The sequence below is a fragment of the Diabrotica virgifera genome, chromosome 6, assembly GCF_917563875.1.
Source record: "Diabrotica virgifera virgifera chromosome 6, PGI_DIABVI_V3a".
Lineage (NCBI taxonomy): Eukaryota > Metazoa > Arthropoda > Insecta > Coleoptera > Chrysomelidae > Diabrotica > Diabrotica virgifera.
The window spans coordinates 29,085,675-29,105,183 of NC_065448.1; the positions used below are offsets into that span (position 1 = coordinate 29,085,675).

The 19,509-nt window shown below is 31.4% G+C and overlaps 1 protein-coding gene across 2 annotated transcripts in view; it reads left to right on the forward strand.

Annotated features, from left to right (window-relative positions):
• Positions 1-19,509, forward strand: part of LOC114328662 (uncharacterized) — a 45,156-nt gene that overhangs the window by 15,721 nt on the left and 9,926 nt on the right. Inside the window, exon 1 of one of the 2 annotated variants that reach the window (XM_028277579.2) lies at positions 16,043-16,484. The exons of the other annotated variant lie outside the window; for it this stretch is intronic. Within the exon in view, the coding sequence (XP_028133380.1) occupies positions 16,071-16,484 (414 nt within the window). The 5' untranslated portion in view covers positions 16,043-16,070. Of the gene's footprint in view, positions 1-16,042; positions 16,485-19,509 lie in introns of those variants that run through there. 2 annotated transcript variants of the gene reach the window in all.

Here is a 19,509-nt window from a genome sequence, read left to right on the forward strand (position 1 = left end):
TATTTGAAGAAGGATTGTGACGTCACATTTTAGATTTTGAGGTCGGATATCTCGAAGACGGTTATGTCATCTTCGAGATGGTTATAAGTAAAGCTCGAATTTATAGGCAGCAAAAATTGAAGAAAAAGGCGCCTATATAGGCAAAGATTTTTATTAAAAAAGGCAGGAATATTAACATTTAGGCAAAATATAGGCAATAAAGGAATATAACTTATTATTTAAAACCACTTAAAATTTTATCATTAATAGAAACAACTAAATGTTTTTCAATATTTTCGGTCTTAAAACTATGTCTTCGATCACTTAAAATTAATTTGTACATTGAAAACGAACGTTCGACATCGACATATGTAATTGGAGCATATTTCAGAGCGGATAATAAATCTGGCATAATTTGTAATTCCTCGGAAAATGTCCCATTCAAAACTTTAGCAACATTAGATAAAAACGAAAAACCTTCATTCTTGTCGAAAACATATTTCATTTTTTTAAAAATTAATTGACCGTTACTTCCAGGTGCCGATTTAATTTTCGTCTTTAAATTATCTATTAATTTTACTGACTCACATAAATTTATCTCTTGTTTTTCTAATAAGGTAATTGTGGTAACTATTAATTTATAATTGTCATTGATATAAGCGAGTTCCTGTTTCAATTTGGGATTTTTTAATATTTATTTTGCTTCTCGAATGGCTTCGGAAATATCATCATCAAATTCTGACATAACTAATTCTATTTCATTGCAGTGTTCAAAGTAAAAAAAACTGCTTCGAGCCAGGTTCCCCACCTTGTAATTACTGGTTTAGGTGGCAAAGGGACACCGGGAAGTCTTTTTTTATATATTTGCACCCTCAACGGAGCCTTTACAAAAACTTTTTTCATAAAATTTATAAAATAATTTACCAACGGAAACAGATTTCTTATTTCTTCAGCAATTCTATTTACCCCGTGGGCTCTACAAGTGCAATGAATTAAATTAGGATAAAAAATCTTTAAATTAACAGCAGCTTTTAGGGTTGGGTAAAAAGAGGTTTGTTAAACTATCTTGTATAAATCGACTTATTGTTAAATTGTTTGTTTTTTCCAATTATTTAACGGCAACTAAATAAGGTTTTCTCGCAAAGTTTTCGTTCAAATTCCAATCATTAAATTAGCTATATACTTGCCGGAGCATACATCTGTCGTTTCATCCACGATAATATACAAAAAATTGCCCTCTAACTCCCGCTTAGTTTTTGAAATACATTCCACATAACATTTTTCCACAGTATGTTTTCTCAATGTACTCTCGTCCGGTAAAGATTTATTAAGATATTTTTCGAAAAAGCATTTAAAACTAGGGTTATTAACTTTATATAGAGGAATGTTGGATGCAATCATCATCTGGCATAAATCAAATTTAAATGCGTCTTCCTCCTTTTTTTTTGAACTGCTTAAACTATCCCGCAGAGATATTTGGGCTAACTTAGAGGAATTTAATTTTTCCAAATTACGTTTATGAAGTGGGGCTCCACAATGCTGGTCAATTGGTTTTTCTACTTGCTGGTTTTTCTACTTGAAATCTGAGAATTTAAAAAAAAATAATTAGAATTCTACAACCGCTTTAGAATTTAGTTATGTTGTGGGACGAGAAAAAAAGAGAAAAAATAAAACTTACCGATTTGCCGCATGGTTTACAAAATGCTCCATCTCCTTCTAGAGAAAGTTCCGAATAAGGTGCGATCCATAGCCCTAATTTAGATGTCATCTTTTCACACAAATGTCTAAAACGTTTTAAAACGTGTTCTTTGCTTTTCGGTATACGCAACAAAACTAAACTTGGATATAGCAATTTGTGACTAAACTCTGATACAGTAACCGACTGTACAACTGATAATAAACTAATAAAGCTTAGGGATTTCCAAATAGTTAACCCTCAAGTCTCGATCAGGTACATTTTCCTAGAAATCTGTTATATAAACAAACCATTGATATTTTATTATTGACCCAAAATTTTATTATAGAATGGTTTAGTAATAGAATAATATCATGGGTAGTACCATGAAATTTTAAAAAAGGCACAAATAGGCGGAATTTACGAAAAAAGGCAAAAAGTGCAAAAAACAATTATAATAGGCAAAATAGGCAAAAAAAGGCATTTTGCCTATAATCCGAGCTTTAGTTATAAGAGATATCGAAATGCCGTTTTTCCAATCCATCGGTAAATCGGCTCTAAGTATTGCAGGAGTGGCGACGTACGAACGAACGCACAAACTTTGCAAATTTATAAACTAAAAGTTTTCGTTGAAAATCGATCTGTTACGGCATTTATGTCCAATATCACTCATTAACGAAAAAATAAATTTATTCCATTTGGCTTTTACACACTGTATAGCAAAATAAAACTATATATTTATAACGTTATTCATTGTGGAATATCACAATAGTGGTCATACCTGCGACAGTTTTACCACACATTGTGTATCCGTCCTTTTTGTGTATTCACGTGATTATGTGTCTTATATCTATATAGATAATAAAACAGAAGCAGTTATTAAAGAAGTGTACACCAAAATGAAGTCCGTTTTATTTTTAAGTTGTTCAATATCATTAGTTTTTGTATATAGTGAAGTGATAGGCCCTCAATTAAAAAATTACACCATTATAACAAATTCGTATTCGACTACTGTTTGGTATTTATGTAGCAGTAAAAAGTCTTGTATTATTGAAGACTGGGAAATACTTAAGAAATTCCCGAATTGTTCAATGGACAATACCAGCCAGTTGTGTTCCTGCCAAAAAACTTTTCTACAAAAAACTAGTATTAACAGAATAGGTTTCAAAGCCAGACAATTAGCTAGCGTGGATATAGAACAATCGGTAATACGTTTAGAGAGTGGAACAGTTTGTGACTATTATAAAAAAAGATGTGAAGACCCAAAAATTAGAAATTCCGTTGGTGTTTGCTGGGAATATACAAATAAACTCCATGTGCAACCCATTAGAGTACAGGAATATACCATAAATTCAAACATATTTCTAGATTTTGATTACGAAGGAAACAGAACTACACTGCAACTATTATATTTTACCGAAAACAACTCATCATTGTGGTGTACTAATAGACTAGATATGGTGGTTTATAAAGGCTCTTTAGACAAGTACGATGCTATGCGTACTAAAAATATGTCACTTAGAGAATTGGGGTGTTATCCAAATATTTTCCGTTCAAATGTTACAAACACAGGAAGTAAATCTGACAATAATAATATTAAAACTAATAATATGTATTACTCAAATGATAAAACCACACCATCATCTGAAAACTTTTGGGTCGTTCAGTTTGTTTGCGTGACTGTTATTACAGCTTTGATATTATTGCATATGATTCTATCCTGTCTGCAGTTCAAGAGTTTAAACGATTTGAAGAAGGGAAAAGGTGTTCAACAGGAGAAGAATTTCGAGAAATATAACAAAAAAGCAAATAAAAATCAGACCAATCCAAAAGAAACCTACTACGAAACTGTTAATTATGATGCCATAAACGAAGAAATAAAGCCACCATCTATAAGAACTGTTGATTTTAAGACTGTAGAGAATGATTTATACAAAGAACATTAATCTAGATGGTTAGTATGTAATATTATTATATTATCATTTTATTTTGTTTATTAAATATCATCATATTCTTCATTTTTTTTAATTACCTTCATCATAAAAACTTACTGTCACTTTTGTTATTGTATAGGGTGTTTTGTTATCTTTACTAATTAACTATAATAATTTGGAAATAAGCCACAATTTAACTTGAAAAAATAATTTTATTAACGTTCTACTTCCACTTCGGACGTCGTTGTCAAAATACAAAATAATCATAAATTAAACAAAAATAAAGTAGAAGACTTTAAAATGATATTGCCAATATTTATGAGTTGCGTTCTTGGACCACTTTATTGAAAGATAGTTCATTCGATAACATGAAATCAAATTTAACTTAAGAAAATCCGTCATAAAAAAATTATAGCATAGCATATATATGATCTGTCTTTAAAAAGACAACCACATGCAACGATGACAGTAAAATTCTATTATTTGTAATTTAAAAAAACATAGGTACATATAAAGTCAGAATTTGGTAATAGTTTTAAGAGTAAACTAAACGCAAGACCAAATACTTACAATGTCGGGATAGTATCACGAGGTTTTTTCCTGTTTTTTCTTCGTGATTTACGATGAAATCACTAACACAAAAATTTTACTGTCACCGTTGCATGTGGCTTTCTTTTTAAATACAAATCACATGCTATGATTTTTTTTGACGGATATTCTTGAGTTACAAGTTGATTTCATGTAATCGAATGAATTATCTTTTAATAAATGGCAATATCATTTTAAAGTCTTCTACTTTAAAATGTATAATATATGTCTGAATTGCCGATATAAATGGGTCAGATTAAATTAAAGAAGAATTTTTTACTAAGCATCAACATTTTTGTTTAATTTATTATTATTTTGTATTTTGACAACGACGTCCCAAGTGGAAGTCGAAACATTAATAAAATTATTTTTTCAAGTTAAATTGTGACTTATTTCACAATTAGAATAGTTAATTACAAAAATGCCACAAAGAAGTACCTTCAGAACTATACAGTGATGAGCACGCTAATAACCATCAAAATAGCGCAAAAAATGGAAAACAATACATTGCGAAACAAAAAGAGATAAAACTAGTGGAGATGGAAATGATCGTTATAAACGTATAAATAAACATTACATTACATATTTTCCCACCTTTAGACGTATCAGAGGAGTATGACAACTGTCACTGTGACAGTAGAATTTTATAAAATACTCCTGTCACAGACGTCTAAAGGTGGGAAACTATGTAATGTAATTATAATTTATAGATATGTTTATAACGATCATTTCCACCTCCACTAGTTTCATCTCTTTTTGTTGCTCAATGTATTATGTTTTCCATTTTTTTCGCTATTTTGCCGGTTATTAGCGCGCTCATCACTGTATTTACTACAAAGATCTTATACACATAGATTTGGCCAGCCCCGAAAAATAGCGTAACGTGGAGCAGTTCGGGTCGGTGGTCTATCTATCTCTCTCTACCGGCGCTTAACTTTCTCTTTCTAGCATATGATGACTGCCGCCTCTGTGTCACTGTCGTTCCATTACTCCCACCTCTTAGTAGATACGCTCACACTCGTACGACAGACAAAGATAGCTAGACCACCGTACTTGATATTGACGTTACACCCCGATGCATTGAGTAGCATATCCCTAGCCAAGTCTATCCTTTTACATGTCTCTGATTTACTATCTTTAAAACAGGTTGTCTGTCATGAGTACCAAATTTGGTACAAAGTTAACTTGCCATTTATGCTGTATCTCTTCTAGAGCGTGTTGTATCTTTTCACGAGGATTTTTATTCATTATTTTAATGTTAACTTTTGTAGTAATCTTTTAAGTATTTCACATCATTTTTAACCTGAGTACCTATGTTGGCACTCAAGGCCCCGCGAGATGTTTTTTCCTCAGGGGGACATGAGCACACTCAATAAAATACTCTAATTCTAATATTATGTCCTTCTGTGGTAATGTGACACAAAGAGGAGACAAAATTGAACCGCAGGTTATAGTAGAGTATAATTATTATTTAATTCTTATAACTTATTTTATTCTTCTTCTTCTTCCATCTTGTATGTAGGCTTTAAAGCCTGTATTTCTTCAATATTAGCCTCCTAAATTGTGTAAATTATTGCACCCTATTTTTCTTGGTCTGCCCAGACTTCTTCTTTATTTGGTGACTTATCTCGTGCTATTCGTAATATCTTATCCTCTGTCATTCTACTAATGTGTTCGTTCCACTTCTACATTGTTTGCTCTTCTTATGTTTGCCCTTCTCTCCCTATCCAACAGATTTCCCCCTGATATTCGCAGAAGTATTTTAATCTCTGTTGTTTCTAGTAGTCGTCTCCTTTTAGATGTGTCAGGTCTTGTCTCCGCCGTGTATGTTAATATAGTATAGGTCTAATTACTGCTTTATAGATTCTTGATTTTGTTTCTTGTCTTAGGTATTTGTTTTTCCAGATTGTGTCATTAAGAGATCCCGCCTCTTTACTTGCTTACTTTAAGCTTTGTTGTCGTACCTCTCCTTCAATATCTCCGTAACTAGTTATATCTATTTAGTCCAGAAAGCCACTGCGCATCCGCTAGGAAAAATATTCTAATTCGGATTTTTTGCACAATCTTACTCAAAAAGGACCCCTTTTAACAAATTTGCATGTTGCCAGGACCAAAAGTTGGTCAAAAATTTTTTAAACGCTTTTTTTATTTTTTTCCTAAAATTATTTTTTTTGCATTGAACAAATTTTTTTTAGGTTTTTTGGATCATTCCAAACAGAAAAGGTCTTTAGTGACTTTCTCTAAAGTGGATAGTTTTTGACATATAAGCGATTAAAAAATTGAAAAATTGCGAAATCGGCCATTTTTAACCCTCAAAAACTATGTGAAAAACTGAAAATTTGAATATTGCCAAGGTAGGTAGATATCCTTTAAACATCGAATGATGAAATCCCGAAGAGTTTTTTGCAATACAATATTCAGAACTCCTTTGTTTTTTAATTGCTAATCAAGCGTGCGCGACACTATTTTCCACCGTTGCATGTGTATGCAGTATGGTGCAAAAAATGCAAGGAATAAATTCGTTATTTCGTAAACCGGCGACTTTAAGGAAAAATCCCGAAACAGGTCGATTTTTATTTTTAAGTTATGATATTGTGACATATATGGTATACTAGTGACGTCATCCATCTGAACGTGATGACGTATTCGATGACTTTTTTAAAAGAGAATAATAGGGGTCGTGTGCTAGCTCATTTGAAAGGTTCTTCAGTTCTCTATTCAGTAATATAAACATTTACATAATTATTTATACAGGGTGTCCAATAATTTAAGTTTTTTGTCAATTTGCCAAATGATTTAATTTAATAAAAATTTTTTGGACACCCTGTATAAATAATTATGTACATAAAATAAAAATGTATAGGTACCATTTCTTCATCTTTTACTACTTCATCTTTTAATTATGTACATGTTTATATTACTGAATCGAGAATTGAAGAACCTTTAAAATGAGCCAGCACACGACCTGTATTCTCATTTAAAAAAATCATCGATTACGTCATCACGCCCAGATGGATGACGTCACTAGTATACTATATATGCCACAATATCATAACTTAAAAATAAAAACCGACCTGTTTTGGGATTTTTCCTTAAAGTCACCGGTTTACGAAATAACGAATTTATTCCTTTCATTTGCACCATACTGTATACACATGCAACGGTTGAAAATAGTGTCGCGCACGCTTGATTGGTAATTAAAAACAAAGGGGTTTTTGATATTGTATTGCAAAAAACTCTTCGGGATTTCATCAGTCAATGTTTAAAGAATATCTACCTACCTTGGCAACATTGAAATTTTTAGTTAAATGTCCGATTTAGGGTTAAAAATGGCTGATTTCGCAATTTTCAAAATTTTTAATATAACAAAATCGCTTATATAACAAAAACTATTAACCTAAGAGAAAAATCACTAGAGACATTTTCTGTTTGGAATGATTCAAAGAACCTAAAAAAATTTTTCGATGCAAAGAAAATAATTTTAGGAAAAACCCCTAATCTTTCCCCTCGCCTGGCAAGGTCTTGTGCTCTTCAGAATCGCCTGTCATTGTACACATTTCTTCTAAATGACTTACTCAAACACATACTTAAATTTAAACTTTACAGGAGAAAGTTTATTTTACCCCCTAAATTTGCACTTTTCAATTCACCTGGTAGATACACGTGCATGGCTGATGCCTGCCAGGTCATGGTTTTTAGCTTTAGTGTGCTATGAATTATCACTATACAAATTTCTAGCCTTACAGGACGACTGTTAGTCGGAGGGTTCACTTGCTCTTAGACTATTAACTGGTGAAGCGTATTCACAGGATTTTCCCCAACAATACGACCGGGCTGTAGATACGCAAATAGAGCCTCTTCTAAAAGTAGATGTAGGCACACCATAATGTCGATCATACCTCTTTCCTCTTTCCCTCCAAACCAAAATACGACCATCAGAATTGTTTATACGAAATCTAGACTAGTCTGTTAATAAACAGTTTCTCCATTCCTTGATTGTCCAGTTGCAGTATTCTTCAGCCCATAATCTTCTCAAACTGCGATGTTCCCTGGTCAGTACTGGATGAGATTAACGTTTTCTTGCTCTTAAGCCAGTCATATGCAAACTTCTTCTAACGGTTTGGTGTGAAATTATTCTTCCAGTGGCGTTACATAATTTTCTCTTCCAGGCATAGTTTATAAAACAACTCCACTATTTAAAACAACTGAACCCAAACTGTGTTAATATCAAATGAAAATATACGAATTTACTATACTGTTCAACTTTTTGCTGACGATAGTAAAAAAGGGAAAATAACAAAATCTATTTTATTTCGTTTAAAATTGGTAACAAAGTAGTATGTGTTAATATTATTTTAATGATATTAAATTTTTACAAATTGCGACTATTTTGTACGTAATATATAAGCACTTTGATTCTTATTAATTGTTGATCACTGTATTTTAAACCGTTTAATTAATCGGTGTTTAAAGAATATCTGCCTACCTTGGCAACATTCACATTTTCAGTTTTTCACATAGTTTTTGAGGGTTAAAAATGGCCGATTTCGCAATTTTTCAATTTTTAATCGCTTATGTCAAAAACTATCAACTTTAGAGAAAAGTCACTAAAGACCTTTTCTGTTTGGAATGATCCAAAAAATCTAAAAAAATTTTGTTCCATGCAAAAAAAATAATTTTAGGAAAAAAACAAAAAAATTTAAAAAATTTTTGACCAAATTTTGGTCCTGGCAACATGCAAATTTGTTAAAAGGGGTCCTTTTTGAGTAATATTGTGCAAAAAATCCGAATTAGAATATTTTTCCTAGCGGATGCGCAGGGACTTTCTGGACTAATTCACATAATATATCTAAATCTTGCTTCTTGCTTTATTATTTTCCCATCAATTTCGATTTTGCATCGTAGTGGGTATTTATATGTTGTCATACATGTGGGTGTTTCTGCTGATATAATCATATTGTATTTCTTGGCTGTTGTATTGATGATGTGTGTTAATCTTTGGACATATTCTTCAGTCTCGGCGATTAATGAGGCGTCGTCTGTAGACGGACATAACATTTGGATTTCTTTGTTCCTCATTATGTAACCATGACCTTTAAGCACTGCTCCTATTATTTCGTCCATTATTATATTAACCCGCCATTACACGCGCTATGAGGGAATACCTCACCATATTTGTTTATAACCAATTAAATTGTCTTAACAAATACGATAACCTTGAGCACCCAGGAATGCCTTTAGCATCGTTCATGATAGGGTATGACAAAATTATAGAATTTTTCAGGCGGTCAGTTTGCTGTGATACTTGAAAGAAGTGACCATCCCTCTTCAAGTGAGAGAATTCCTCACTGAGCGTGCAATCACGGTGAAATCACGTTTCTGTTATTTCAAAGAAACTTTTAGGTTTTTGTTTAATATGTGGGTAAGTTTAATTAAGATATTATTGTTTAGGTTAGGTTAGGTACAGTGGCGCACCCAGGAGGGTTTTGGGGGTTAAAATCCCTCCCAGAGCATATAGAAATATATATAAAAGAAAGTAGGAAAATGTAACTTGTCTTTCACAAATAATACAAAAAACTTTCGGTGACCAAGCCAACCCCCCAGAGAAAAATTCTAGGTGCGCCACTGGTTAAGAACCCATTTTTAATTTTACCTATTCTAATTGGGAAATAAGCCAAAATTTAACTTGAAAAATTGATTTTATTGACATTTCGAATTCCACCTCGGACGTCGTTATCAAAATACAAAATATAATAGTTAATTACATAAGTGCCACAAAGAAATAACTTCAGAACAATTATTAATTTTAATTTGCTTTTTTAGTAAAATGGATTTTCGTAAAGAACGTCAATTACTTCAGTGGCTTGCTTAAATTGAAAATGAAGAAAACAGAGGTTATAAAAATATTAATATTATGAAAATACTATTGAATTGCCGCGAACATAAGAACTGTCTCTGTATTGTTACGAATGCAAATAAGGGACGATTTGGTAATTCGAGATGAAGCGGAGCCTATAGAAATGAAACAAGTATCTAATAAATGTGCACACTGTTCTAAGAAGAAGAACAGAAAAACTCAGACAAAATGCTGCTTGCCAAATTGTAGAAGATCAATTTGTAAGGAACACACAAAAACTTAAAGTAATGTAATTACTAGTGTAATTCCTGTTATGAAATAGAGGAGGAAGAATCTTGAGTAGATGTATTTATTATCTTTAGATGTGTGCAATACTTTTAACACTTTTCATTTGTGTATTGAATACCTCTTTTGTCTGTTATCATATTATTTTTACTTTTGTTTTGTTAAATTAATAAAAAAATTGGTTTACAATACTTTCCATGATATGTTAGTACAACCCATTTTATATTTATACAGGTTGACATTCATTCTTCCTCAAAATAACTCGAATTGGTGTAGGTGAGGGCGACGCTCATACGCGTGCAACCACGTCACAATAGAAGACGCGTGTAACGGCGGGTTAAAGAGCAGTGGGCTTAACGAGTCACCTTGTCTGACTCCGCTTTGTACTGGTATAAACTGTGTTAGTTTTCCATTTATCTTTGCCATGGAAGTAGATGTTTTTGATGGTTTATATAATATAGATTGGTATGTTTCTTCTATACAGTAGGTGTAATACGTCTTCGACTTGGATGCAATCGAAAGCCTATTTCATTTTCAAGAAGGTCATTTATGTAAACTTGTTGACTTATGAGCACTTATGTTAAATTGTTGAACTTTTTGTACCATTTGTTAGCGTTACGCTACTATATAAATAAAAATTTAAGTTAAAAAAAGCAGATTTAATTACACTTTCATAAACGACCTTCATAAAAAAGTATAACACCATCTTGCCAAGGAATAAAATCATAGAACGATCTTCTAAGGCCAAAACTTTAATTTCTCCATATAAAATGTACAAGCACAGTGACTGCTGAGGTATCAGGCATGTAGTTTTGTAAGTTATATCGAGTACCAAATGTGGCCCTCAATATTGCAACTTATCTTCTGGTCTGAGTACCATATATGGTACTCAACTGACTCTAATGAAGAGAAAAACCGGCTGGCAGCCATCTTGTTAATGGGAATTAAACACAACTTTTAGTACGTTCTTTAACGGTAAAATATTACAAAACTTCTAAATTTTAAAGAACCGCTTGGATTGACATGAAATTTGTCATACACATAGCTAACAAGTCAAAGAAAAAAAGTGATATTGTGCCGATATGTGCTTTTGCCCCCGGGGTGGCTTTCACCCTCTTGGGGAAAACTCACTACAACTTATTTAAAGTGTTTAAAAAAAGCTTAATTTTTGTTTTAAAAAAAATTCTAGAATTTAAATTAAACAAGTTACGCCCAAAATAAAGTTAGTCCCTTTTTTTTGGTAAGAAAATCGGGAAAATCACCCCCTAATTAGTATCACAAATGAACTTAATCGTTACGACTTCACAAGTTTCTTGACTCGTGTATGTATTGTTTATATGATCTGTAAGTTTCATCGGTTGAAAGTCCTTATTTTTGAAAGGGCTCTAGTTAAAAGGGGTTGAACGAGTCACTGATCACGAATGTATGCCAATTTAGAAACACCAAATCTTAATCAATTTTTGTCTAACAGAAAAACAAAAAAATACACGGTATTCAGAAAAGCAATGCTAACTTTTTTTGTTTCACGAGATTTTTGGTATCTCTAACAATTTTTAAGTTATTTTGAAAAAAAGCATATTTATCAAAATTAAAATTTTTAAAAATTTTATTTTAAAACCAAATTTTTTCAAAAATAAGCACTTTGAATAAATGAAACTTACAGATCATATAAATACAACACAAGTAAAATAATTTGTGGAGCGGTAACGATTAATTTCATTTAAGTTGTTAATTAGGCGGTGATCTTCCCGATTTTTTTTTACCAAAACAAAAGGGACCAACTTTATTTTTAGCCTAACTTGCTTAAATTTAATGCTAGAAACTTTTTATAAAAACAGCAATAAAGCTCTTTTTAAACACTTTAAAAAAGTTATAATGGGTTTTCCCCAAAAAGTGCTTAAATTTTTGGATATTTCACTTCGAAATATTTTATTTGAAATTTGGTAAATATGAATCTATTTTTCATTGGCTATAACTCTGGTTTTACGAGCTCCAGAAACCTAACGCGTACACAATTTTTTTACTTTTTACAGGCTATATTTTTGGTAAGAACGTTTTTTCGACAAATTACTTACTTTTTGAGTTATTTGCGAAAAACCGTCTAAAAATGTAGTTATTTTGTTGAAAAATGAACATATTCACTCGCAAATGACTCGAAAAGTGTTGACTTGGCGAAAAAGCTCTATGGAACAAAAATTACTTAAAATTAGTCAGTTTATCCATTTCCGGACTTATTTTGGACATATATTTTTTCACCCCCAAGAGGGAGTGAAAGTCACCCCCAGGGCAAAAGCACACATCGGCACAATATCACTTTTTTTCTTTGACATGTAAGCTATGGATAATTGCGTATGCCAAATTTCATGTCAATCCAAGCGGTTCTTTAAAATTTAGAGCAAAAACCGTGAAAGAATGTACTATTTAGTTTAAACTACGTTTAGTTTTCAATTTCAATTTGCACTTGGGAAATCGTTCTCAAAATACAAAATTTTGTTAGTTGTTAATACAAAAATAGTAATTTTAAACTTTAAAGAATTTAAATTTTATCCGCCTCAGTCTTAGTATCAATTTAGGCATTATATTATTCGTTTTAGAAAATATATGGCTTTAAGAGCGTAGGCGCAAAATTTCAGTCCAATGCTTTTTAAATGTATTCATTTTTTTCGAATCCGAAAGGTCCAATTTTCATTGAACCAATTGGTCAATTGAATATATATAAAAAAGACATCTGTTTGTGGTGTATTGTCTTTTTCTTCTTCTTCTTCTTCTTCTTCTTTTTGTATAGACATGACTCTGTTTTTTCAATATGCCTCCAATAAGTTGTCGTTCCATCGTTTTCGTGGTCTTCCCACTGATCGTTTTCCTATTGGGGAACCGTCTCTCCATGTCCTTACTGCTGTTTGTTGTCATTCGGCTTATGTTGCCATTCCATTCTATTCTTCTCTTTCTTACTCAGTTATTAACATTATCCACCTTGTATCTCCGTCGTATATCTGTACTTCTAGCTCTGTCCCATAGAGTCTTGCCATACATTTTCCGAAAGTTCCTCATCTACGCTGTTTCATTATTGGTCTCATGACTGTTTTGTAAATTCTGCCCTTCATTTCTTCTCCGATATTTTTATTTCTCCATATCGTGTCATTCAGGCAACCTGCGGTTCTCTTTGCTCTATTCACTTGATCTTCCACTTCTGTTTCGAGCTTTCCATAGCTAGATAGTGTAATGCCTGTAGTAGGCAGTGTAGTAGTGTAGGAAATAAAACTGAAAAAATGGCAAAGCTCGCAATTTTTTCTTCCAGCATTGATTTGTACAAAAATTCGGGATTAGGCTCATTTTACCTTCTAGTTCATTTTCTATATTGAGCTGTTCTACGCTTTTGATTTTTTAAGGGTGAAAACTACCCCTAATTGTAAAAAATTATAAAATAACATTTTAAACTTTAATATTGTCAACATTTCATTCTTATTAGTTACATAATGATTGTTTTATGCTTTAAGATATAATATCATAATATTTCAACCCTTACAACCACGCTTCTTCGAGCTATATATAAAAAATTGACTTATCCTAAAATAATAATTTCGGCTTGCACCGATTTACACAAGAATTTGAGATTAGGATCATCTCACCCTGTACTTCATATTCTATATCATGCTCAAGGGCGTAAAATATTTTTAAAGCGTAGATGTAAACTATCGCTTATTGTCAAAAATTATATAAAATCATTGTAAACTTTAATATGGGTAAAATTTGGTTTTGATTGGTTAAATAATGATTGTTTTATGTTAAATGATATATCATATTTCAACTCTTAAAAACACTCCTTAATACCATTGCAATTTTTATAAGTAAATAATTTAATAGATCTATACAGAAAAAAAGTAGAATAAAAGAATTACAAAAACATTTATTTACACAAAAATACGAATTTACAGATATGTACAAATGCAAAAACAAATAGCTTTTTAGTCACCTTTCAGTATAGGAACTAGTTCTGTGATATTATACACATTGAAAGTGCTCTATAAGCGGACTATTCGAATTTTTCGAAAAAAAAATTCGTTTAATAATCATAGCTCCTTTTTTGGCGGTAAAAAGTTTTTTCAAAAATAATTTTGTAGGATTTTTGAAGAGCTATAAGACTGTGTAAATTAAATTACGTAAGATCTTAATTAATTCCTTTTAGTTTCTAATTGGGGTGTTTGCTCGTAAATAGAGATTTTAAAGAGCAATATCTCGCTATCTATTCACTGTAATGAAAATCTATGCACAAGGAAATTTTAGCTATGAAAAAGCTACAATTTAGTAGTCTATTATTTTTTTAGTATCTCTAGTATTTTCGGAGACATTTTGAAGAAAATGGTGAAAAATACGAAATTGCAAAAAATCAATTTGCCTTTAAACTCCAATTTTCAACTTCTTCAATTGCCCTTTGTATTATTAATACACTCAAACTTCTTGAGTGTATTGATAATACAAATATAAAAGGAATTACAGAAAGGTGAAGACAAATTTTTAATTAGGAGGGTAGTTAGGGGGTTGTTTTCACTGATTTTTTCATAAAGAAAAGCAGGTACCGACCTTTTTTTGATCATAAGTCACTCAAGTGTTATGCTAGAAACTTTTTGTTTTTTTTTCTTTTGAAAGGTCTAATTGTATCTTTAAAAAAATATTATCTAAGTTTTCCTCGAAAAATGCAAAGTTTTCCCGTTATTTGGCTTTGAATATTTCAAATTGTACATTTGACGAAAAAAGCAAACTTTTAACCATGCTGTATCTCGGTTTGTATTTGTCGGAAAAATATTATGGAAAAAGAATTTGATTTGTGTGTGTGACTAAATGACATAATTTCGATAGCGACAGTTTTTTAGATTAAATGCATATTTTTCGAGTTATTCTCAAAAAAATCTTTAAAAAAGTGGATATTTTCGTCGAAAAACTGTTACTTTCAACCGCGAATAACTCGAAAAATATTAGTTTTACGAAAAAAATGTAAAATACATTTTTTGCTTATAATTACGTTTTACACCGATTTACATGGTTAAAATTTAATAAAAAATTCCCACCCCCGAGATGGGGTGGCAAGCACCCCCAAGGTTTTAGCGTACAGCGGCATGATATAGAAAATGATCCTTGGACTATTCCCTACTTTCTGTGATATGCGACTATAGATATTTAAACTCCATGACTTGTTCTATTATCTGACCCTCCAGCTCCAATTTACATCTTATTGGATTTGCTGTTGTTATAACCATGCATTTTTTGGGGGGGGGGGGGATTAACATGTTAAATTTTCTGGAAGTTACTAAATTGGTGCGGCATACGTTGTAAATCATCTTTTAAATCAGATTATTTTAAGTTCTTTTTCTCCCATTTGGTATCCTTTTTTAGTTCTTACTTTTTTTTATTTCATCTACGATCAGGTTTAACAATAAAGGGCTCAAGGAATCCCCCTGTCTTATCCTATTGCCAGCTTCAATTCTGTCAGTTAATTCATCTTCTACTTTACTTTTATTGTGTGGTTCTGGTATGTTATGGATTGTATAGGGTATAAATCTAAATAATTAAGTATTCTCTGATGTAAGTCATAAGCTAAATAAAATAAAAATATGTATCTACTGTGGAATTTAATGATAGTGGTCATATCGGCAACTTTTTTAAACCACATTCTGTATCCTTCCTTTTTGTGCATTCAAATTATGTCTGTGTAGATAATAAAACAGAAGCAGTTTTTAAAGAATTTTACACAAAAATGAAACCCGTTTTATGTTTAAGTTGTTTGATATCATTCGTTTTTGTACATAGTGAAGTGATAAACTTTCAATTCAAAAATTACACCATTATAGAATATACAAATTTGTATTCGATTCCTCTTTGGTATTTATATAGCAGCAAAGCATCTTATATCAAGCAAACCCGGCGAGAACCTCAGGAATACCTGAAATGTACAAAAGGCAATACCAGCCAATTGTGTTCCTGCCTACAAGCTTATGTAGGTAATTCTGACGCTACCTATATGCCTTTCAAAGAGAAAGAAGAAGCTTCAGTGGATTTAGAAAAATTCTTAGTATCCTTACCGAGTGGAACAACATGTTGCCTGAATCAAACAACTTGCCAAGACCCAGCATATGATCTTTCCATTGGTATTTGCTTGGAATATAAGAAGGTAAGCCCTATGTCTTCTTCTTTAAGTTACGTCTCCTAATTGGAGGTTAGATATCATCAACGCTATTTTCTCTCTATCTACCACTGCTCTGAAGAGTTCTATAGAACTGCATTTAAACCAGTCCCTTAAATTCTTCAACCAGGCCACTCTTCTTCTTCCCATACTCATTCCGCCTCTTATCTTTCCCTGTATTATCAGTCTTAGCATTTCATATCGCTGTCCCCTCATTACGTGTCCCAGATATTCTAACTTTATTATTTTTATTGTATTTATTATTTCGCATTCTTTGACCATTTCTCGCAATACTTCAGTGTTCGTTTTCTTCTGTGTCCATGCTATTCTAAGCATCCTTATGTAATACCACATTTCAAATGACTGTAGCTTATTTATGTGTTCTTGATTCAATGTCCAGCTTTCAAGTCCACATTAGTGCGGCAGATTTGTGCAAATTTTATAACAATTGTGTATTTAATGATATAAGCATATAAATGGACCACATATACTACACATATAGAGGTTTAAATTAAGATACGAGGCCATCTCAGTTTTTGTTCCTTTTACAAAAATGGCGGGCATTCAAAATGGCGACTATACATATGTGACTAATAGCACGGTAACTTTTGAACGAGATGTCAGATTTCAACCAAATTCGGTAAATATGTTCTTTTTTTGATAAATAATATCGAGGTCTTGAACCGGAAAAATTGATTTACCAGAATTTGTGTTTCTACTGTTTTTTTGAAGTGAAAACTTCTTTAGGGACCTTGTGCGATTTTTTATGTAAAAATATGTTGTTTCTTTTTCAATTCTTTCACCCTGTATATGTTAATTTTTCAAAAAGGTAATACCGGCGTTAAAAGAGCGCAAAAATAATTTTTATGAAATATTTTGTACTCTTTAGTTATATTAATTACCATTTAATAGATGCATAACGTATCTTTACATGTAGGTAACTATGTGCGGCAGATTCGTGCAAATAATTATATAAGGATTATTGTGTATTTAATGGTAGAAGCATATAATTTGGACCACACATACTACACATACAAAGATTCAAATTTAGATATGAGGCCATCTCAGATTTAGTCTTTTACAAAAATGGCGGGCTTTCAAAATGAATCTGCCGCCCATAGGTACATGTGAATATACGTTATGCATTTATTAAATTGTAATTAACACAACGGAAAATTTTGGAATATTTCCTAGAAATACATTTACACTCTTATTAATGGCGGTATTACCTTTTTGAAAAATTTATATATACAGGGTGAAAGAATTGAAAAAGAAACAACATATTTTTACATTAAAAAACAGTAAAAACACAAATTCTGGTAAACCGATTCTTCCGATTCAAGACCTCGATATTATTCATCAAAAAAGAACTTATATACCAAATTTGGTTAAAATCTGACGTCTCGTTCAAAAGTTATCTTGTTATTAGTCACATATTTTTTGAAATTTTGGTTGGGGATTTAAAAATTAATAACAAATTAAGTATAAAATTAATTGGAGTGTATATTCCACCAGATTGTAAATTACATGACTATGCGAATTGCTTCGAATTGTTACAAACACATATTACTGATATTAATAACACGTTTATTTTTGGCGACTTCAATATTGCAGAAATTAAAGGAACCGAAAATCTAGATTTTACTAATGGAAGTGCTAAGTTTAAAAGTATGATTGAGTTTTTAAATTTTAATTCATTTTTGCTTTATAACAATGTAAAAAACTGGCAGGGCAAAACTTTAGATCAAGTAGTAGCATCTGCAGATAATATAAATAGTTGTAAGGTATGTCAAGAGCAGTTACCGTTAGTAAAGGAAGATAGATTACATCCATCTCTGGAAATTCAACTTTCATTTACAGTATCAAGTTTTAGACAAACAGATAAGTTAGTTGGTAATAGATTTAATTTTAAAAAAGCAAATTTTGATTTGATGTGTGATTTGATGAGAAATATGACGTGGGAAGCTGTAACAGAGGAAGTAGAGGTAGATAAAGCTCTAGATATCTTTTACTCAAAAGTACTTAATATATTTGAAGGATCTGTACCACAATATAATATTTACAAGAATTATTCTAATTTTCCGAAATGGTTTACGCCTGATATCAAAAAGTTGCTCAAACAAAAAAATAATTTTAGAAAGTTAAGACATGTTTCAATTTATTTTAACAATCAATTTATAGAGACCAGAAAAAAACTGAAATCATTAATTAACATAGAGCACAGGAAATATATACGGAAAATTGAGGAAAATATAGAAAATGAGTTTAACAATTTCTGGAATTTCATTAATAATAAGAATTCTAAGTCTAATCAAACAGAAATATTTTATTTTGGGGGTAAAGAAATAAATCAGAGTGATACTGCTAATGAGTTTGCGAAATATTTTGAATCTGTTTATTCTACCGACATTTCTAGCTATAACACTAATTTTACAAATATTATTAGTAATAACAATGTTTTGAATTTACCATCAATAACAAGCGTAGATTATGATAATGCAGTCAAAAAGCTGAAACCAAAGAAAGCTGCCGGTATAGATGGCATCCCCCCGTATATTTTAAAGGCATGCCAAGAGTGGTTAAAGTTACCATTATTACATATTTTTAATCTAATAATAACTTATTCAAAATTTCCAGAAAAATGGAAACTATCTTCAATTACTCCAATATTTAAGGCGGGTAACAAAAGAGATATTGAAAATTATAGAGGAGTCGCTATTATGTGTGCTCCATCAAAAATTTTCGAACAAATATTGCATGCTCATGTATATAATCACGTCAAAAATAGTATTAATGATCATCAACATGGTTTTATGTCGGGTCGCTCGATAAACACAAGTTTTATTTCATTCACCGAGTCTGCAAACAATGCGTTAGAAAAACAATTGCAATTGGATGTAGTGTATACGGATTTCGAAAAAGCCTTTGATAAAGTAAAACACGATGTTCTTTTAAGAAAGTTATGTAATTTTGGCTTATCTGATAATCTAATAAAGTTATTTAAAAGTTATTT